Genomic DNA, 24000 nt, shown 5'->3' with positions numbered 1-24000 from the left:
AAAGTTTTGTTAATACAATAAAATAATGTAATTTACCAAGGGTATGCCCCTGTTTTGATTGTAATTTACTTTTAAAAAACAAGTTCACTGGGGTATGCCCCTTTTAAAATGTAATAATATAGGACATCTATACCGGGCTAGACTAGAGGTTTTCTTTTCCGTTCTTTCCTACCAGTGCCCGTTTGAACGGAATTAAACTATTGTAATCTTTTCTTTTATTTAATGAAATTTATCAAGGCCTTTGGCCATTTTCCGATCAATTTTTTTTAAAAAAATAATAATAAAAATAAATAAATAAATATAATGATATTTACGTATATTATTAAATAAAATAGTAGAAAATTTCAACATGTCAAAAGTGCAAGAACGACCAATATGACCATCAAATTCCATGCTTTACATTAAAATCCCGCCCAATAAATACTAACAAATATACCAATTCATCACAAAATATATATTTAAATTAACCAACTTTTTTTCTCCATGGAAAGGAGGGTCACATGTTATTGTAGGATCCTCAACAACCCTATGATTGAAGTGGGACATATAATAGTAATGATCTTCCACCTCACATATTAAATATATTTCCAATTTCATCTTTCCTTCACAAATACTAAATGCCAAATAATTTACAAGTGAGAATTGACACAACTCTCTCACCATCAATAATTACATAAGCTTTTGTCCTACATACTCAACTCTCTCATTGCCCAACAAAACAACACATCATCACCCACAACAACTAATCACAACTTCCTTTTCTTTCCGTCACACCAACAAATACAAGTCATTTGAAACCACTAGTTTTAAGCAATCAAACCTTCTAGGGAACAAAATCATTTGATTTAAGCAACCTATAATATTCTTAAAAAATAAGATAGCTCGTCTGATTTAAATCTTAGTAATATCCAGATTTAAAATTATTTAATATGAATATCCACGTTTGGATAAAAAATATTTTTATTTAATTTGAGTCCGCAGCTTGCCTGAAATCTATTTAATTTAAGAAAATCTAACATATACTTTGATTTGTTCACTTTTATTTAAAAATAATAAAGTTGGATTTCCTAAACCTTTATACCTATCAATCCATGCTTTTTAAAAAATATCTGAAATAAAAAGCCAGAAGAAATATCAGAGTATTTCAGCGCACGTGACATCCACTCGCACAAAATCTGCCAAGTTTTCGCTGTTTCAATTAAAAAAACATTGTGAAATTGTTCGATTGCGCGATCCGTAGCTTTTATGTTCATGTTTTTTTATTGACAAGGAAAAAGTTGTACATCCATTGATCCCCGGGTTCGAATTTTTTGTGTTCTACGATTCAAATCGGTATGTTCTTCTCTGCGATTGATCCACATTAGAGTTAGTTATGCTGTTTTGAATTATCTATCCCATCTTTTGTAGCGGATGTATAAAATCTCTTAAATTCAATCAGTTTTTCTCCTTTATGGACTACAAAACGATGGCTTCTATCTGAAAAACTCTGTTTTGTAGAATTCTTAGAGGTTTCAGTTGCTTTTTCTTGGTTTTGAGCATGGAGTATTTGAGAAATCTCATAAATATCGATGCAGAGGATCCGTGGGAAAATCTAGATTGAAAATTGGTGGACTGAACAACGGCCAAAGCAGGAAAATACATGTTTATGCGAAAATTGATCCATTGAAGGCGTTTAGTGTTTGGAATTGATCAAGAGAGCTCCTTAAGAAGGATTAATAGCGGTTTATTTAGGTTTTCTGATATGGTGGACAAAAAATCAGACGGAGGGAATGCTTCAGCTGACCAAGATAGTGATGACACTGATTCGGAGTTCGAGGAGTTAGATCCTAGTGGGCGCTATGGCCGAGTAAGTTGTTTTCCTTATTCCCGATTTTTTTTTCAATCAGTTAAAAAGTTCGTCCTCTATGGCAAAATACTTAAATTTTTCAGTGGACATGTACCAGTAGAAAAAACAACAACTAATTAGTATGATATTCTCATGGTACGAGATAATTACTATAGAAAATCATTGTTTTAAAAAATTTACTAAACTCCACAACGGTCACTGACATCAACCTAGCTTGTGGAGTTGTTCTCTGCGCTATAGGCCCAAGGGTTGAAATATCAACTATCAACCTCTGGCCTATTGAATGTAGGCCGCTTTAATACGGAGAGGGATTTGTCCTATGGTTTGTCGGCTGTCTTGACAAGGTGTGAGGATTTGGCCTTCAAAGCTGCCTTAACGCACCACGGGGATTCATTCTCCGGCCTATGCTGCTGTAACATTGAGTGGCAGTATTGGGAAGGAATGTGTGTTGGTGGTCTCGGTGACAGCCCCAATATCCCCCTTTTAGACCTGGACATCCTTTTCTTTTTGACAGATTCAAACAGTCTGTAAAAAGGTTAAAAAGGTGGAGGATTATCATATTGCGATTTCAGTACATATTTCAGCTGCTTTCTCCCAATATCTCGGAATATTTTTTGCCGTGCCTGAAATCGCATCTTCATAACTACCTGTCATGAAAGCTCAGAGAGACACTGCTGCATGGATATTTGTCCTCTGGGCTAGTTTGGTATGTGGATTTGTCCTCACGCCCTATTGAAATTGTCATCTAGGTTACATGCTGCATTAGTGCAGTGTCAAGATTTAAACTTGGGTCTCTTGCATATATGTGAATCTCATTTAATGTGAATCTCATTTATCATTGTTAGTCTGTTGAACTATTATTCTTACCACATTAATTGTTTTGTTTTGCTACAATTTGTGTTTGTATTTTTATGTCAAGGAGAACGAAAAGCTTTACCAGAACTCATGGCCAATTTCTTTTGTTACAGAAACTGAATTATTCAATGTATTTAAACTTTTTAGCTTGTCTACAATGCTTTTCAAAAGCATATTGACTCTTTCTATTTTTCTCACGTTGTGCTAGTTGTGGTTGTTGCTCATTTATTGGATCGAAAAGGGATTAAATGTGGATCATATTGCCCAAATTTTGTTTTACCACAAACTTCCCATATATCTAGTATGATGATGGGCTGAAGTTTTATGGTTAGGGTGCACAAACCTTGGTCCTTTCTTAAGTATTTTAAGGTTTCCAAGATTGGTGTGCTTAAGTGCATGTTAATTAAATGCTTAAACTAGCATTTTTCAAATGTTGTGGTTATCGTTGAAGATTGCAATTACTAATGAATCTGAAATTGTCTATACTTGTCATACATCATATGTTATGCACAAATATATGTTCATGTTTGTGTCTGATTATGAAACCGAAGCTGGAAGTAGCAGAGGTTACTATAAACTGAATTGACACTACTACGTTTTTACTCACTAGATCATACATTTGATAAATTCTCTATATAGTACAGTATTTGATATAATGATGTCAATTAATACATAAACAAATCAAGAATGCTGTACAGTATACTATGGAAAATGTATTGGAAAATGAGAAATTATATATTTAATCTGAGGTAATATATATATATATGGTTGATGTTTGATAGCTTCTGTTGGATAATTCTATATATTATTATATATGAGATATAATTTATATATGTAAGTTTATTGTTATATGAGAGAAATTAATATATATAAACAATGATTAAATGTTTATTATATTAATTATCTAATTAATGAATAGACATGTCCCATTCTCTTCGTGACTAATTCTCAATTTAAATAAGAGGTTGCTGCCATTTGGTTAGTACATTTGCAACGATCCTCAGAAAAATAACATGGTACCAGAGCTGTGCGGTCAAAGTGGGGTTACATAGCGGGCCACACTCAATAGGTGACCAAGCACTCATTGTGCTTGAGTGGTAGACATGTACACAACAAATACCAAAACCTATTAACCATCGTAGAATAATTGGAATATGAAGCTGCTCGAAAGCCTGCACATGAAAGGAAGATGATGTTGTATACAACAACCATGGATTATTTTGAAAACTTACCATGGACCATAATGAAATCTATATTGTAAATTTATCAATTCACCATATTGTTGCATAGCGAGATCTTAATTGATGCCTTGCGGATGATAGTAAATATTAGAAGATTGGGAATTTATCAATCCTTACATAGAATGCACAGTGGGAGTTTCAATGTAGATAGATTGGACACCCGATGAGTTTAGAGGCGCTTTATAAACCACATCAGCAATAACATGGAGATAAGTATTTATCTATTTCATTATGAACATGTATTTAAGTGAATGTCAATTGAGAATTGGTTAGGATGTTTATTGGGTAAAAATAAGGAAATAATATATTGAAAAATAGATTATATATACACATAGTGAATATATGTATATTGTTTAAATTAACATTAGATATTTATTTAATGTATATTATATTGAGTGATATAATATAATAATGTGAAATTTGTATTATTAAAAATTACTTTCCAATAATTACTATTATTAGAAATATAAAATAAAGAGTTTTTTATGTTATTGTTAGCAATTAGCATGAGTTAATATACTATTTTCCTAACTAATGTTAATATTCTTATTAGTACTAAAAGGGCTATTTGCCTTGATCTTTTCCTCTAAGAATGTTTTTGCAGGAAAAGAGGGAGTCTGACACTCCATTAGAGGCAACATTGGATGAGGAGCTCAGAAGATTGATGTTCAAAGGGAGTCTGATGCATCCATTTGGAGGAGCAGATAGAGGATATGATTCAGTCAACCTTCGGTAATTTCGATTGTATTGATTTAGAGGGAGTAAACTATGTTGAGATGATTTCTCGAGTGATCAATAAAATGTAGCAGTCAAGAGGACTAGTGTTTCATGAATATATCTCGTGATTGTGTTATTTTAATGGGGCTACCCCCTGTGTACATCATGAGGAAGTGACAACTTTCAAATGATGTCACTTGTATTTGCAGAAGTTATTGAAAGGTGACGATCTTACAATAACTTAATTTTCTATTATGATGGATATCTTACGATGTCTATGTAGATTATGATAGATTATACTTCACATAATAGATGTTTATATGTTTATATAGTAAGCATTATGAAAATGCTTGCGCACATACCTTATAAACATTTTTTTTGAGTACATGGAGAATGTTATGCATATTGATATTTTGGAAGGCCATTATATAGGGTACTTGGTGAATATCACACGTCTTGATGTTTTGGAAGGCCATTACTCATAGAGTACTTGGCGAATAGCACATGACTTGATGTTCTGGAAGGCCATTACTCACAGTATTTGTTGAATATCTTGCATCTCAACATTTTGGAAGGCCATTACTTAGAGTATTTGGTGAATATCATTGATATCGTGGGAGGCCAATACTCATGATATCATATTTGATATCAAACATTATTGAGTAATTGGTGAATATTACGTATTCTGGGAGACCAATACTCATGATATTAGATGTGAAATCAAACCTTATTGAGTATTTGGTGAATATCATACGTTGATATTCTGGGAGACCAATACTCCTGATATCAAAATGATGGATATCTTCTAATCAAAGATATCCTTAATCTTTCTAACTTGATATTACTTTGAGGTAATACGCTTGTTTATCCTCAGCTAAGAGAGAGTGTTGATGTTTGATAGCTTTTGTCGGATATACCTATATATAATTATATATGAGACATAATTTATATATATAAGTCTTTTTTTATCGGTAAGAAGCCGAAGCCAAGGTTAATTATTATTATTTGTTGTTATTAAAAATTTTGATTATTAGTTAAGCTTGAATAGATACGAATCCAAGACCTCCCATTAAGAGGCTCACAATTTACCGTTGTGTTGTAGGCTCTTGCCTTATATAAGTTTATTGTTATATGAGAGAAATTAATTGTATATATATAAACACATACCAAATACAATGGCAGTGTTTAGTACATTTGCAACGATCTTCAGTAAAATAACACACATAGACATACATATATACATTTCTGTCATTTTATCCATTTTTTTTATTTTTTAAAAATTGTTTTTGCCTTTCTCGTATGCAAGGTTTTGTTCTGGTCTAACAAATTACTAATAGAATACATTTGTGCATTCAAATTGTTGAACTCTCTAAGTGCCTATATTGCTCAAAAGGAAACATATGTGCATCTTTAGTTTTTTGTTTATCTTTGATTCAGGTTTGGTATCTAAAAATGATACCACCAATAAAATATGTATGCAACTCATGCAAACTACTTTAGGTGGTTAGAACATCCACCAATGGTAAATATATTGAATATATTGTATGGTTGGATCTTGCTTCATCAATTTTTTTTTTTAAATCACTTTTAAAGCCCTTTCTGCATTCCTTTCCTTCCCCTCCTATGTAAAACTTATTTCTGCCAACAAATGTCGTTCTCTTGAGAGGAAGAACTGCTTATCTGGTAAACAGACATGAAATTTTCTAAAAAGCCCACATTCAAGTATTATTGCAACTTGCATTTGTCACAGGTAGGATACATTGTTACTCTGACTGGAGATGTGCCCCAGAATCAATAATAATCTATCATTAGTTTCTTAATGCACCTGCATACCCTGAGTTGCAGTTTCACCAGGTTTACTTTGAATTTGAAGAAGAAAATTAGTTTTCAAAGTGTTACAATATGACTTATAAAAGGTACTCACCTACAAATTAAAAACCATAATGGCATTGATTACATGTTTTAACTGCATAGCACCCTAATATTGTGTTGGAAATTGGTAACATATCAAACTGGGCAACAAAAACACTTTTGATAACCATAAAATTTGATTAAAGAGAACATTCGTCCACCATAATTTTGATGGTTTGAACTTTGAAGTGATCTAAGTTCATTGCAACAATGATCCGCTCTTTCGCTTCCATCACTTTCCTCCTTTAATTTGTATACTGATCACAATTCTAGGGCTAATAATGCCTGTGGATAGTGGGTCATGATTTGTTGATTCCAATGTTCAGGGAATTGATGTCTGTTCTCCCTTTTCACACATGTTTGAAAGCTGCAGAATGTTACATGGTAGAAGACTAAATGTCTTCCAATTTTCTAAGATTCACTCATTCAGATGCGCTGCCAAGTTGATATATGTCTGTTGGCAATGGGTAGATTCTAACTTCATTGCATTCATTCTATTATTGCATTTAATCTTCAGTTTGGTGCTGTTATGGTTGGGTTCTGACCAGATAAAGAAAGCTGTAGCATTCTAATTATATTTGTTTCAAGAAGGGAAAATCTATGGTGTCTGATGTTTTAACTTTTATGTGTAATGCCACAGGTTTGCTCAATGTCTGAAAATTATGATGGAAGTGTACCTGTTGCTTTGCTGAATGAATTAGTTTTTGTTCAAGCTCTTCAATTCTTTTACTAATTTTACCTTGTTTGCCATTTGGTTTTGTGGTTTTTCCTGTAATTAATCATTTAGAAGGTTCCATTTTTCAGTGACTACGTGCCTGATTTCTGGTGCATATTATTTTTAATTTGGGTCGTGTTTCAGAAATATTTTGTATCGTTAGCTCTTGGAATTCATTGCAAGTATTCAATGTTCTCCAATTGGAAGAATGATTGTTTATATTTGGCAATTTTTTTATATCATTCAAAAGCAGCTAAGGGGCTGCACCTATTTATATTAATATAAAGTAAAAAATACATATGTGGGAATTCATACTGTCTGGTCTGACCAAGCTTTCCAAATCTCGTATTCTTAAAAAACAAAATGTCATCTCCTATAATTATATTCCTATCTCCCATGGCAAAATGGAGACTTCCTGTTTCCCTTTACATTGATATACAGACTGGAAATAAATTACTGTCCACTTTGGCTACTGCTATATTATTTTATCAGAGATAAAAAAAAATTCAAGATATACAAAATTAGGGCATGCAGTCTCCGTCCTTACCCTGTTTTCTCTGGCTCCTTAGCAGCACATCTTTCCTTGATTGGACATTTTGGTCCACAATCTGTGTGAACCCCCACATCTACCTCTGAAGCCTCAGCATTGTCTCTGTTCAACACCTCCTCCTTGATTTTGATTCCAAAGACCTCTTTTTCATCCGTTTCTAGTGCTTACGTTATCAGATATCTTTGTAGCCATCCTGCATCATCATCCAACACCAGATCAAGTATCTTCTTTGGAAACATTATACTTCTTTCCGACACCAACTTATGACGTGGAATGGAGTTTGAACCCCAGAAGTGATGATAAGCAGTCTCTCAATTGCCCTGCCCTGTAATATCTCCACATAACAATTCCTTGACAGCACTATGGGATTGCCCTTCACATTGTCCAGCACCAAGAAATATCTTCCGGACAAGACCCTGGCAGAGTGCATTTGGCATGTCTTTGGACTCCCCAGCATTTAGCAGAGTTGTCAAAAACATGGCAGATACACCCATATCACCTGTTGGCGATGGTCTGTCCTAAAAACTCATCACCCAAAACCATTCTAACATGAATTGCCAGGTCATGCCAGGAGTGAAAGACACTTTTCAACCTTTTCTCTGCAACCTCTCCCAAGAAGGCCATCTATCTTGATCTACTCACCAGAGGGATGGGCATGTCCCTCTCCAACCTCTCCTTGAATTTTGAGCAGAGCTAATCCGTCTCTGTGGTGTTTACCATCACTACATTCCCTATTTGAAAAATTCTGCTGGCTTTACCTGGCTAAACAATTGTTTAACTCCTTAATGACGAGGTCATACTCCCGCTGGCCCTGATTATTATCCTTTGCGCCATACTCTAAAATTCTTCACTTAATTGCCATCTTCCTCCAGTACTTTACTTTCTTTCATCCCAATCAGCTGCCTCTATCAATCATACCCACAATAAATTCCACTCCTTACTAACTACAAGACACCACTTGTCCCTTCTGAGCACATTCAAATCTGAAGAGGGACTGTTTATCCTCAGATTTGGGGGTTCTAAATGATGATTGCTAGCATTGCTAGGCCCACCATCTGGCCTCTTATTAACATGCCTTCATCGTCTTCTCTCTCCAAGTCCATCTCGATTCCAACTTAGATTACCATTGCTCTGTTCCTGCCATGTGGCCAATTTCGCCAATTCATCGGCCACCAAATTGCCCTTCCTATATACATGTGATATTGTAAAACCTTAAAACATATCTGCCAAATCCCAGTTTGGTTTTAGCCATTGCTGCAATTTCCAATTAGGAGTCAACTCCTGGTGTATAGCATTTATTGTTATTAGAAAATCCCCTTCCAAATGCACCCTGGGACAAAGAAGTTATCTTCCACATTCTAGTCCTAACAATGCCACCTTGAAGTCAGCCTCATTATTTGCCATGACCCCTAAGCTAACTGATTTTTGTTTTAGAATAATACCATAATGGTCTCCAACCACACGTCCTGCTCTGCTTGCTCCTACATTTCCTTTTGAAGCCCTGTCAAAGTTGATCTTGACCCATCCAGGGTCGGGTGCAGTTCATACTTCTTTCCAATGATTCTTAGGAAGATCAATGTTACATCTCCTATTTTGTTGATTATGAAAATTTATCTAGCCGTTAATATTTCAAGCTAGTCCGAAATGGTTGGTTTAATTAGTTTCTCATTTTGATTTCATATAAATAGAAATAGTGATTATTTGTTATGTTTCATGTGGAATGGAAAATGTTGGTTGGTTGTTAAGCTATTACATGAATTGGAAATGGTTAATCAAATTGGTTATTAACTTATTAGTTATGATAACTAGATTTCATTTGAATGATGTATGCTTTCACCATGTTATTTCTTCTTGCAGGAGTTTGACAAAAGGGGGGAAGCATTGCTCGAGAGGGAATAGGGCACGAGAGCACCAACCACCATGGTCATGGGAAAGCAGGCTAGGCAAACTAGATTATGCCCAAGTGTCCACCATGAGCTAACTCGGTCAACAAGTTTAATAAGATACAAAAACATATATTCACTTGAACATCAAGCAAAGTAAAAACAATTGTACATCTGATTGTGAATCAGAAGACTCTGTAATCCTTCTTGTTACGTCAGACTAGATTTATTATAATGACTCCCATAAATTTATATGCACATTTGTACGTGTTACATCTATATATATATATATATGTGTGTGTGTGTGTGTGTATGTATGTATGTATGTATGGGTATATTTAAGTATAACGTATGTGCAAAAATATGCATATTTGAAATATAATGTGTATATATGTATATGTAAAATTAACATGTACAAACATATGTAAATGATATAAGCATTATTATAACAAATCATGGAAAGGATTTTATATTCTTTTCCCTTATGTCAAAAATAATTTATTACATGGAGTCCATCAACCTCTCATTTTCGACCCTTGCATTTGTAATTCAAGATTGTAACTTATGCCACAACCTTTCAAATCACCCATGTACGCAACTCTTCTTGGACAACATTATAACCTTAAAATGAGCATTGCCCGGGGAGTAAGAAAAGTTACAGCCGTTCAAAGTTTTGCATTATTTTCTATGTTTGCCCACCATATCCACCAAGGTCAGTAAGCTGACATGTGAAACTTGCAGTTTGGGGTTTAGACACACAGTACCTACAGCAACAATTTGCCAAGTCGTACTCTATAATACATCTTCCATTAATCCTTGTCAGTCTCATGTTTATAAAGCATTGTAACCAAGTCATTGGTGGATGATACTGTTTAAATTATATTTGGAATCTCTGCCGATCAGAATTAATTCATTGTATGTGTGATTTCTAATGTTTTTATAAACAGTTCGGCCTAATAGATTTTTGTGGCCAAACATGAATGATTGAGAATGCATACATCGGTCTAGTACGGAGTCAAAATTTATGTTTTTCAATTGATCTTAAATGCGATTATCTTCTCCAGAATTTAAAACAAATTGAGTTCGGCACAAGTTGTACGCTCTTGTACAGGGGTGTAAACTTTATATGCCTCAGAGACGAGAAAAAGTACCGTTACAATATGTTAATGACTTCCTTGTAAGCCAGGCTATTTTCTTGATATCAGTATAAGACCCTGATTGGGCAGAGAACTTATCACTGTAAAGTAGCCTGCAAATTCCATGAATGATGGACAGCCACACCAAGGATCATTGAGGATGACCAAGCATGGTCGAGATGAAAGTTGTAGACTGTGAACAATGGATTGTGGGACATTCCTGCAAATCAAGAGGTTGGATCGGTAATAAATTAAGCATCGAAAATAAAACTGAAGACTGAAATTGTAAATCAAGTCAGCTCATGGTGGGAAATTAGACATAGTCTTGTTTGTCAAGTCAAGCGGTGGGTAATCAGGCGCATAGTGTCCATGTAAATCCTTGGCCGGGGTAGATTTAGTGGTAATGATGGTGCTGTGATCATTAGAGGCCAGGATAACTTGTAGTAGGATGGATGGGCTGATAGGAAGGTTCCACAACCTAGCCAGTTGTGTAGTTAAAACTTGACACACACCAGGATGCTCAAGTGGGAGGATGAGATGGTGCTCCCATGCCTTATTTGGTGCAAGGTAGGGACATTCTCAGTTGAGATTGAGAGGGGGATACACTAGGTCTGTGGTTGGGTGGTTAAGGCTCCAACAATGCTTCTCCTCTCCACCAATGCCAAGACTTGTTCAAGACATAGGGGGTCTACATTATTAGCCTGATGTGATTTGATCTTAATGGGTACCTACATTTCCATTCATGCTTTCAAGCTCAGCTGGATATGTGTATAAATATAGAAGCAGTTACATTTCCTTCTTTAAGTTTTATGAAATGATAGTTAAAATGTTTAGTTAGTAAATGATCTCTGTTTCTTATGTTTTAATTGTTATTGTAATTAATTAAGGAAGTAGATCTTCATTTGTTAGTTAAGGCATTTCACAAGAATCAATTAATCTATTATAATTGTTAATCCCATCCATGTGAATATGTAGTTAGTTTATTTTGAATGTTAAAATGTGGAGAAACTCAGGGGTAGGAAAGATGGTTGTTACATATGGTATTAGAGCGTTGAGTTTGGTTTATCATTGTTTACAAGAAAACTGAAATATAATGTTGAAATCGAAACAGGATGAGAACTCGAATGACGCCTTGGAAGAAACCCTATCACCCCATTCATTTCTTTCTAATTAAGAATATGCCCAAATTTGATTACTCATATTTCTCCATACCTAGAGATGATTGGACATTAGTTCATGCCTTAATCAAGATCGGGAAGGAAAGAGTCAGATGGACTCCTACTAGGAAGGCAATCATGAGAAACAAACTCATCCAAAGTTGGAATGCTAAACAAACCAACCCACTTATGATATATCATGTACTTTGTAAAGGGCAAGATAGGCCCAAGGAAGAAAACATACAGGATACCCAGGAATAGGGTGTCCGATTTTTTGAAAGAGTTATGTTAGAATTTTTTTGTACTCACAATTGTGGGAAAGTTTTTGTAAATAAATGAAGTTGTTGTTGCAACAGAAACTCATTGTCTTATTTATTTGAGATTAATGAAGATAGTAATGAGAACTAATGGAATTGTGTACATGCTCATTCTTGTCTCTTCTTAGCAAACGATTATTATCTTTTCCTCTTTCTTTCAAATGATAAACATATATATATAAATGTGTAATTGATTGATGAACCAATTATATTTTAGGAACCTTAACCAAACGATATGGCAAAGAGTGAAAACAACCATGTGCAAAATGAGATACCCAGGGAGGCTAACTCTCAGGGTTCCATGGACCAACTAGTCCAAGTTTTACTTGACACCTAAACTTGAATGGAGAAAATGGAGAAGAGAATGAATGACTTAGTAACCCAACTTGGGCACAGGCATGAACACACCCAGTCCTCATCTCATCCTAGAGCCAAATTAGAACCATCTATCCATAGTGGACAAGAAAAAGGCCCCCTCTAACACAGTTGGAAATTCAAAAGAAAAAGAAAATAGCCAGTGGGTTGTCTTCAAAAAATAAGAAGATTAAATCCCCTAAGTTTTCAGGATCTGAGTCTAGGGATGCCGCTAAAGCATGGTATACTGAAATGGAGAAGTATTTTGACATCAGGAGATGATTCGAGTCCTTAAAGGTTGTTTGGGGAATCTACCATCTTATCGGGGAAGCTGCTACATGGTGGGAAAAGAGTAGGATGGAATTAAATATTAAGACCATTGGCATCACCTAGGATAAGTTTGCCACTATCTTTAAGAACCGATGGTTACCCCAATCCTTCTATGATTAGAAGGTGTTAGATTTTCAAAACCTCAAGCAAGGGGACCTAAGTGTCAATGAATATTGGGAAAGGTTCACTTAATTGCTGAAGTATGTTCTTGCTTGCCAGCATGACAAGAATTTCAAGGTCAGAAAATTTATCATGGGGTTGAATAACAAGATTGGGGGAGCCATAGATGTACTAGCACTCCAAATCACAGAGGAGGCCCTCGAAAAGGTCATCTGACAAGAACAAAAAGTAAAGAAAGATGATTCCATTTGTAATAATAAGAGGAAGGCCAACTGGAGTTCATCCCTTATCACTTTAAACAGTTTCCAACAGAGGATTCATGCAACCTTAGACAACAGGCAAGCAGAGAAACAACTGGGCCCCATAGAAATCTCAGGTAAGATATACAGAAACCCCATTTCAATATTAATTGATACTGGAGCCACTTGATGTTTTATATCTCAAGAATTGTTAAGTAGATTTCCAAAACAAATTGGATTTATGGAAAATCCTTGAACTATTGAGTATGCAATCCAATCAAAGGCTCAGGTAAAACAATGTTTGGTTAAGGCTCAAGTAGATTTTCCAAACTTCTTTACGAAGGTTAACCTATATGTTGCATCTCTGGGGTCCTATGATATTATCATGGGGATCAATTGGCTTAGTGAACAAAAGGCGAAAGTGGATTTTCTTGCTAAGATAGTAGAATGTTTAGATGACATAGGGAACATTGTGAACATTCAAGGAATACTAAATGAGGTGAAATTGCATCAAATATCAGCCATGCAACTTAAGAGGCGTAGAAGAAAAGGGTGTGAAATCTATGCAGTAAAAATAGAAGATCTAAAGGAAATTCAGGAAAAAGTATATAAAGATAATTACATTCTAGAGGATGGCGAGATTAGGGAAGAAATGAAGGAATCCTTTGCGGAAAGGTACCCCTATCTTAGGAACTATCAAGATGTGATTCCAGACAAACTACCTTGCTTATCCCCTTCTAGGATATTTGATTTTACCATAGATTTGGTACTAGGATTAGAGCCCATATGAGAGCACCATACAAAATGACTACTACAGAACTGATGGAGTTACAACTACAGTTAGAACAATTATTGGATAAGAAGTTCATTTGTCCTAGTGTTTCTCGTTGGGGAGCCCCAGTCTTATCAGAAGGTTGTGCATAGACTATAGGATGCTCAACAAGATTACCATAAAAAACAGATACCCCCTTCCTTGAATTCACAATTTGTTTGACCATATGAGAGAAGCGTCGATATTTTCTAAGATTGGTCTTAGATTGGGTTATCACCAACTCAAGATCAAAGGAGGACATTCATAAAATTGCCTTTAGAACCCGTTAGGGACACTATGAATTCACAGTTCTACTCTTCGGGTCGACCAACACCCCTACATCCTTTATGAATCTTATGAATGGTGTATTTCAAGATTGTCTAGACAAGTTTGTGTTAGTATTCATTAATGATATCCTTATCTACTCTCAGAATGAGGAGCACCAAAAACACCTAGAGATTGTTCTACAGAGGTTGTGTGAGCATAGGTTGTATAGGAAATTGTCTAAGTGCTCCTGCTATCAAAAGGAGATTCAGTATTTAGGACATATTATATCAGCAAAAGGAATCGCAGTAGATCCCGCCAAGATCAAGGCAATCAAGGAGTGGCTGGTACCTAGGAATGTGTCAGAAGTTAGAAGCTTCATGGGTTTAGCCGGATTTTACAGGAAATTCGCTAAGGATTTCTTTCAGATAGCACATCCCATAACTACCTTACAGCGGAAGGAGAAGTTTGTCTGGTCGGAAAAATATCGAGCAACATTTGTGTATTTGAAGGAGAAACTAACTATTGCAACGATACTTAGAGTACTAGATTTTGAGGGTCACTTTGTGGTTATTTCGGACGCATCGGGGGAAGGATTGGGTGGTGTCTTGATGCAAGAGGACCAAGTCATTGCAAATGAGTCCAAGGAGTTAAAGAACTCTGAACAAAATTATACACCCCATGACTTAGAATTAGTAGCCATCATTCATGCTCTACATATGTGGAGACACTACCTGATTGGGAAACCATTTGAACTCTGATTAGATCATCATGGATTGAAGTACACATTCACTCAACCCAATCTTAATGCTTGCCAAAGAAGGTGGTTGGAATTCTTATCACACTATGATTTTGAGATCAGCTAGCAAAGGGAAGGAAAATTGAGTAGCTGATGCCTTGAGTAGGCGAAGACATATCTCGGTCATAATAACAATAAATACTAGACTTAAGGAGCAAGTGCTTCAGTGTCAACCAAAATATGGTTTCTATAATGAAGTACGCCAAGCCCTCTAAAGAGATCCTTACGACATCAGATACGAAGGATTCCAGCTGGAAGCAGATGGACTCTTGAGGTATAAGGGAAGATTGTATATACCTAAGGATTCTGAAATCTGGAGAATGATTTTGAGGGAAATTCATGTCGCTCCTTACTCAAGACACCTTGGAGCAACTAAAATGCTATTTGATATGAAACCACTATAATTTTGGAAAGGCATGAAGCGGGAAACAATGGAGTTTGTAGCAAGTTGTCTCGAATGTCAGAAAGTCAGAGCTGAGCATAGGTATCTAGTAGGGTTGTTACACCCAAATGAAGTCCTAGAATGGAAATGGCAAATTATTAGCATGAAATTTATGCAAGGATTACCTATGACCAGAATCAGACAACTCTATCCTCGAGGTAGTAGATCGGTTAACAAAGGTAGCTCATTTCATTCCAGAAAATTTAATTGATGGGGTACCAAAAATTGCCCATAAATTCGTAAAGGAAATTTTCAAACTTCATGGAGTTCCAGAAAAGATTATATCAGACAGAGATGTTGGAATGACATCTAGATTTTGGAAAACCTTGTTTTTTTGCTTTGGGGACCAAATTGAATATCAGTTCAGCCTATAACCTAGAAAATGATGGCCAAACATAAAGGGTAAACTAGATACTAGAAGATCTCCTAAGGGTATACTGCATGCATCAACAACAAGTTGGGAGATGTAGCTTCCTTTGGTTGAATTTCATTACAACAACTCATATTAGTCCACTATTAAGATGGAACCATTTGAGGCTCTGCATGGACATAAGTGTAGAACACTTGTAAGTTGGAACATGATCAAGAATCGAATCATTGTTGATCCTGAGATGCTTTTGGAAATGGAAGAACAAGTAGGTCAAATCCGTTAGAGGATAAAGGAGGCAAATGATCGACAAAAGAGTTATGCAGATGCTAAGAGAACTCACAAAGAATTTGAGGTGGGAGAAAAGGTTCTCTTAAAAGTAAAACCCTAGAAAAGCACTATCAAATTTCGTAAAAACGCCAAGCTAGCCCCAAGATATGTGGGACCCTTTGAAGTATTGGATGTTGTAAATCCTGTAGCCTATAGAATTGTCCTACCTCCAGCCCTTGCCCAGATGCATAATGTGTTTCATGTATCCTACCTTAAGTAGTGTATGTTGAGCATGTTATTGACTGGAATCTCTTGCAGGTACGAGACCCAGGGGTGGTAGGAATGAAACCACTTAGACCCTTTGAAGTATTGGAAGTTGTAAATCCTGTAGCCTATAGAATTGTCCTACCTCCAGCCCTTGCCTAGATGCATAATGTGTTTCACGTATCTTACCTTAAGAAGTTTATAGTGTATGCTAAGCATATTATTGACTGGAATCTCTTGCAGGTACGAGACCCAAGGGTGGTGCAATTAGAACCACTCAGAATACTCTAGGTGTGTAAGCTTCACTTACAAAATTGGGATGTCAACCATTGCAAGGTCCAGTAGGACCAATATACTCAAGAGAATGCTACCGGGGAAGATTATGATGAAATCCTCTAGAAATTTCTTCATCTTTTTCCAAGAACATGAACTATAATTTGATGTTATTAATTTGTGATTTAAATTGAGACCTGGTGACATGAAGTTGTTTGAGACTATATAACAACTACATCTTTCATTATGGATGTTTTGAGTATTTAATTGCAATATTCTTTGGGGACAATGAAACACAGGGGGGGTATATTACATCCCCTATTTTGTTGATTATGAACTTTTTTCTAGCGTTAATATTTCAAGCTAATCCAAAATGGTCGGTTAAATTAGTTATTCATTTTGATTTCATATGAAAAGAAATATTTGTTATTTGTTATGTTTCACGTGGAATGGAAAATGTTGGTTAGTTGTTATGCTATTACATGAATTGGAAATGCTTAATCAAATTGGTTAATTATTTGTGATAACTAGATTTCATTTGAACAATGTATGCTTTCACCATGTTATTTTTTCTTGCAGGAGCGTGACGAAAGGGGGAAAGCCTTGTGAGAGAGGGAATAGGGTATGAGAGCACCAGCCTACCACTGAGCCAACAAGTATGAGTTAAACCACCATGGTCATGGGAAAGAAGGCTAGGGAAACTAGATTATGCCCAAGTATCCACCATGAGCTAACTAGGTTGTCTAGTTTAATAAGATATATAAATATATATTCACTAGAACATAAAGCGAAGTAAAAACAATTGTACCTTTGATTGTGAATCGGAAGACTATAATTCTTCTTCCTACGTTAGACATGATTTATTATAATGATACCCATAATTATTTACGCACATTTGTATGTGTTACATCTATATATATGTATGTATGCATATATTTAAATATAACGTGTAAAAATAAGTATATTTGAACTATAACATGCACATATGTATATATACAATTAATACATACAAACATGTGTAAGTAATATAAGCTTAATTATAGCAAATCACGGGAAGGATTTTATACACTTTTCCCTTATGTCAAAAATAAACTATTACACGGAGTCCATCGGCCTCTCATTATCGACCCTTGCATTTGTAATTCAAGATTGTAACTCATGCCACCACCTTTCAAATTACCCATGCATGCAACTCTTCTTGGACGACATTATAATCTTAAAATGAGTATTGCCTAGGGAGTAAGAAAAGTTACGTCTGCTCAAAGTTTTGCAATCTTTCCTATGTTCGCCTGCCATATCCGTGACAGTAGAAATTTGCATCATATTCTAAGAGGTGCCGACCAAGGCCAGTAAGCCAAGATTTGAAGCTTGTAGTTTGGGGTTTAGATTCACATTACTTGCATCAACAACTTGCCAGGTCGTACTTTGTAATAAGTCTTTCATTAATCCTTGTCATTCTCATGTTTATAAAGCATTGTACCAAGTTGTTTGTGGATGATGATGTTTAAGTTATATTTGGAATCTCTGCCTGTCAGAATCAATCTGCTGTATGTGTGATTTCTAATGTTTTTCATAAGCTTATTGGCCTGATAGATTTGTGGCCAAGCATGAACGATTGAGACTGCATACATCGGTCTGGTACAGAGTCAAAATATATGCTTTTCAATTGATCTTTAATGCAAATATTTTCTCCAGAATTTAAAACAAATTGAGTTCGACACAAGCTGTACGCTCTTGTACAGGGGTGTAAACATTACATGAGAAGTACCACAATATGTTAATGACTTGCTTGTAAGCCAGGTTATTTTCTTGGAATCAGTATAAGACCCTGATTGGGTAGAGAACTTATCACTGTAAAGTAGCCTGTAAATTCCATGAATGATGGACAGTCACACCAAGGATCATCGAGGATGACCAAGCATGGTCAAGATGAAAGGTGTAGATTGTGAACAATGGATTATGGGACATTCCTGCAAATCAAAAGGTTGGCTCAGTAATAGATTAAGCATCAAAAACAAAACTTAAGACTGAAATTGTAAACTGAGTCAGCTCATGGTGGGCCATTAAGCATAGTCTTGTTTGTCAAGTCGAGCTGTGGGTGATCAGACACAGTATCGATGTAAATCCTTGGCCAGAGTATGTTTAGTGACAATGATGGTGCTGTGATCACTTGAGGTCAGGATAACTTGTAGTCGGATGGATGGGCTGATAGGAAGGTTTCATTGCCTAGCCAGCTGTATAGTTGACTCTGTAACACTAGGATGCTTAGGTGGCAGGATGAGATCGTGTTCCCGTGCCTTAACCCATGCAGGGTAGGGCCATTCTCAGTTGAGATTGAGAGGGGGATACACTAGGTCTGTGGTTGGGTGGTTAAGGCTCTGACAATGCTTCTCCTCTCCACCAATGCCAAGACTTACACAAGACAGAAGGGGTCTACATTCTTAGCCTAATGTGATTTGATCTTAACGGGTATTTGCGTTTCCATTTATGTTTTCAAGTTCATCTAGTTATGTGGATAAATATAGATGCAGTTATATTTATTTTATTCAGTTTTGCGAAATGATAGTGAAAATGTTCAGTTAGTAAATGATATCTCTTTCGTACGTTTTAATTGTTAATGTAATTAATTAAAGGAACTTGATCTTCATTTGTTAGCTAAGGCTTTTCATGAGAATCAGTTAATCTGTTATGACTATTAATCCCATGCATGTGAATATGTAGGTAGTTAATTTTGAATGTTAAAATGCAGAGAAACTCATGTGTAGGAAAGATGGTTATTACAATCAACCTCTCTAATCCCATTAATGGGTGTTTATTTGGCTAATTTTATTAATGGGAGTACTTCCGTATTTGTTCTGATAAGCAAATGTAATATACCATTTTGGATTTTCCTCATCACATCCATGGTATCTTTGACTTTACAAAATTTGTGTGAAAATATGAAGTAATTTATTCTTCGGTGTCCAAATTTGTGGGTTAGTGGGGAACAGACAAATTGGTTTATTATTCTCCGAATTCGTGGGTTGGTGGGGGATGAACTATAAATGTTGTAAATAATTATCTGCAAGATTTCAGCTACTTTAGGACCCATGATATGTCTTCACAGTTAACATTAGCCTAATGTGTGGCATAAATGTTTTATTGATCAGTTGAAGTTTGTGAATAGTCTTAAAATTTAATATTATGGTTTTGCAGTACAATGAGGTGCTTGGAAAGGGAGCATTCAAGACTGTGTATCCTTCATTCAGATCTCCTTAAGTTATAGATCATACCATTATTCTTTGTGTTTGAAAATATAATTTGACACTGTAGATACCTTCCTTAACCTGCTTTTCAGTTTTAGGGCTTTTGATGAATTGGAGGGCATGGAAGTTGCCTGGAACCAGATTAAAGTGTGCGATGTCTTACAAAGCTCTGATGATTTGGAACGCCTTTATTCTGAGGTGCATTTATTGAGGACGCTTAAACATGAGAGTATTATTAAATTTTACACCTCATGGGTGGATGAGAAGAATTACAATATAAATTTTATCACAGAAATATTCACATCTGGGACACTAAGGCAGTAAGTTACACTCTGTGAGATTTGGTCATTTTTATGGTGTCAACACATTTGATTTAAGGTTGGATAATAGGAATTACTATCCTAATTTTTGGTCTCATTTTAGGTATCGGAAAAAGCATAAGCATGTGGATATGAGAGCCGTAAAAAATTGGTCTCGACAAATTTTGCGAGGCCTACTATATTTGCATAGCCATGATCCACCCATCATTCACCGTGACCTTAAATGTGATAATATATTTGTTAATGGAAATCAAGGAGAGGTGAAAATTGGAGACCTTGGGCTAGCAGCAATTCTTCGTCAGGCTCATGCAGCACACAGTGTAATTGGTAAGCCTCAAACTGTGATGCATTTCCAGTTGATAATTATACCACATCTGACATTTTCTCTGTAAAAGTGCAAATTTATGGCATGCCTTATCCAAGGTTTTCAAACTTGCAGGTACACCAGAGTTCATGGCTCCTGAACTTTATGAAGAAGACTACAATGAGCTGGTTGATATTTATTCTTTTGGTATGTGCCTGCTGGAGATGATTACATTTGAATATCCATACAGTGAGTGCACAAATGCAGCACAGATCTACAAGAAAGTAACCGCAGTAAGATGTTCTATCATGTTTAATTTTGTTTCTGGTTTTCTGAGAGATACTATACGGATATGATGATTTTTTCCCTTGCAAACTGAAAATCTATGCTTTAGAGTTCCAAAACCTTGAGAAGACCACACTTTGCTTTTCTTGTCTTGTATGGTCATATGTGCAGATTTTTTTCTCTTTATAATTTTACCATTAGCAGTTTAAACCATGCTTATCCATTTCTTATGGACAGGGGATAAAACCAGCTGCTCTGGACAGGGTAAAAGATCCTGAAGTTCGAGAGTTTGTAGAAAAATGTTTGGTAAATGCTTCCATGAGGTTGCCCGCTAGTGAGCTCTTGATGGATCCCTTCCTCCATTGTGAGGGTGGTGAGTGTATGGATCAAGTGCCTTGTGCAATGCCAGTGTGTGCTGCCAGGAATGGACTCAAACAGTCGACATCAATTTTAGAGAAACCGAATCAATTTAACAAGTTTGTGAAAGCAAACCTCGTAGGTGAATTTGCTGAAACAGGAAATTCAAAAGGATTTAGAGATCAGAAGTTGCAAGTGTGCTCAAATTCTCTGGACAGATTTCATCCATATAGTGAATTTGATGGTGGGGATAATTATCAGCTGTCAGAGGAATGTATAGACAATGAAGACATTTCTTCAATTTTGAATGAAGACACTGCAAGGATAAACAGAGATTTTACAGTGAAGGGACAACGAAAAGATGAAAACACAATATTCTTAAGACTTCGAATTGTGGATATGGAAGGTGATTATTTACTGTTTGAATGAATTATGGCATTAGTATGCATTCTGTCTTTACCTTTTGGATTTTATGGGTTCTATTGTTTTGTTAGAGTTATACTTTTGATGGAAATGAAAAGTATCTTCGTTCATTAATAACATTAGATTGAATTCTCAGGTCATGTTCGGAATATTCACTTTCCTTTTGACATAGATGCTGACTCGGCAATGAGTGTTGCAAGTGAAATGGTGACAGAGCTAGATCTTTCAGATCAAGATGTGACAAATATAGCAGCCATGATTGATGCAGAAATACTTGCTCTTGTGCCAGAATGGCAACCTGGAGAAGCTTTTGAGGAGGCTTCTGAAGAAGAGGGTTCTCATGATTCTTTAATTGAAGATAATGTTTCTGATATGCCAAGTGATGCTGATAGTCCCAATGGGAGATTTGTGCTTGAACGCCTCCCTTCAGGTCGCAGGTATTGGTCTGATTCTCCAAGGTCTTTAGCCAGCGGTTCTTTTATGAAAACTGCATTAAGAAATGCGCATGCTAGAACAGAAGGGCTAATACCCAGTAGAAATGAAGTAGATGGTGATCATACTGTTTCAAGTAGCAATCAACAACAGTTTGATCAAAGTAATGGCTCCAGTCAGGCTGACAGTCATGAAGATAATAGAGCCAGTTTATATACAAGTACAAAGCCTTTGGAATCAGGGAGAATCAAACTACATGGAAATGCTTTGGTGATCAATAAAGAGAAAGGTCACTCTTCTACCAATGTTGCAAAGAATTTTATAACGACAGAAGCGAAGATGCAATCTGGTAATATGGAAAGTACAAGTGACTCACAGGAGGAATGTGAAGGGGAAAGCCAACATAGTAAGGACTGTATAATTAGTAATGATTTAAACAAGCCTGAGTTTACGGGTAATGCTCCTGATAAGAAAGTTTCTGCAGAATCTGATAAAACTTTACAAGGGCTTACAAATATTTTAGCAAATCTTGAAGTAGGAGAGGAGAATATCATAGCACAGAAATTTAAAATTTTAGTCCTTAAGCAACAAGAAGAACTAGAAGGATTGAGACAAAAGCATGAACAGGCAATACAAGACTTTTTAAATCAATTACCTCTAAGAGGTTGTGGCATGCATTTTTTAAAGAATGGTTTATCTGTATCTGCCAACTACCATGTTTCTGTTAGCAGTAGTGTATTTAAAGATAATCCATCTTATGATGTGAATCCTATGAGCTGTGGACAGGATCTTGGTGAAGTCCTCAAACAAAATATGTTCCTTGAGGAGTTTGAAACTCCAGAGTTAGTTATCAGGGAGGATATGAGACCTGAAACTCCAGAGTTGGTTATCAGGGAGGATATGAGACCTGAAGCCGCATGCAAAGATATCAACACCGAGTCTGCAAAGAAAAAATTAGCTTCTGCCTTAAGTGCTCAATATACAAATGATGTTAAGGATGCTGGATATCCTCTTGATGAGATTGATAGGGAGAATGAGACAGAGAAATTTACTACTTCAAAAGGTGTGGGCCCTAGGGAGCTTTCATCTATAGCAGACTCTAGACCAAAGAAGGAAACAGTTTGTCCTGAAACTGATAAATTGAAATTGGACAAGTACTTCAAGCAGCATTCAATAGATACACAAATCAGAATGCTAAATAATGCTCCAGAAGTCTCTGCTTCAAGTTATTCCGAAGTTTCTCATAAGGCTGCAAAACGTGATTCATTTGTTGAATTGTACAAATGTACATCATCCTCAAGAGATAAGCCAAGCTCATCTAAGGGAGAGGTGAAATCATATGGCAAGGACACTCCAGGGGTATCAAGCAGTTCAATGAAAACAAAATGTAATGGTAATGTCCTTGATCAGCTGAAGAAAGAACAGCTTCAGAAATCTATTGCAGATCTGGAGGCCAAAACTCTAGAAGGCTTAAAGCAATCTAAAGGTGGACACTTGACTAGCAGTTCAATAAAGAACAACAGTATTGTTTCTCAATCTGGTCCTGTTGGATCCAATGCTTCTGGTACAAGGCAGCCAGTTACTCCTTAGAGGACCAAAGTACAATTATTAATAATCCTTGCTTCTTTATTCCTCAAGGCATTTCTGGATAAAAATCTGGAGCCTAGGTACTTAGCCTTTTAAGAAAGAGGATGTATATATATATATATATACTGATGAATTTTTTTTGAAAGAAAACAAGGCTTTTGACTGCGTATTGGCCATGGCCAGAAA

At 35.9% G+C, this 24000-nt stretch overlaps 1 protein-coding gene across 1 annotated transcript; it reads left to right on the top strand.

Moving 5' to 3' along the window:
- Window positions 1-1026: 1026 nt before the first annotated feature.
- LOC149580072 (uncharacterized) lies at window positions 1027-24000 on the top strand. The gene is made up of 8 exons (XM_089788937.1): window positions 1027-1332; window positions 1575-1846; window positions 20057-20094; window positions 20199-20426; window positions 20530-20753; window positions 20866-21023; window positions 21253-21778; window positions 21932-24000. Exons 2-8 carry the CDS (start codon window positions 1742-1744, stop codon window positions 23815-23817), a joined length of 3165 nt encoding a protein of 1054 aa, XP_089645063.1. The 5' UTR covers window positions 1027-1332; window positions 1575-1741; the 3' UTR covers window positions 23818-24000.

Source organism: Cupressus sempervirens, chromosome 1 (genome assembly GCF_028749045.1).
Source record: "Cupressus sempervirens isolate cs-2001-9-10 chromosome 1, ASM2874904v1, whole genome shotgun sequence".
NCBI lineage: Eukaryota > Viridiplantae > Streptophyta > Pinopsida > Cupressales > Cupressaceae > Cupressus > Cupressus sempervirens.
This window is presented reverse-complemented; position numbering and strand designations above follow the sequence as displayed.

Coding starts and splice junctions, on each gene's coding strand:
- LOC149580072 (XM_089788937.1), top strand. CDS start 1,742: ATGGTGGACAAAAAATCAGACGGAGGGAATGCTTCAGCTGACCAAGAT. Junction 20,427..20,529: donor ACATCTGGGACACTAAGGCA/GTAAGTTACACT, acceptor GTCTCATTTTAG/GTATCGGAAAAAGCATAAGC. Junction 21,024..21,252: donor TCTACAAGAAAGTAACCGCA/GTAAGATGTTCT, acceptor TCTTATGGACAG/GGGATAAAACCAGCTGCTCT.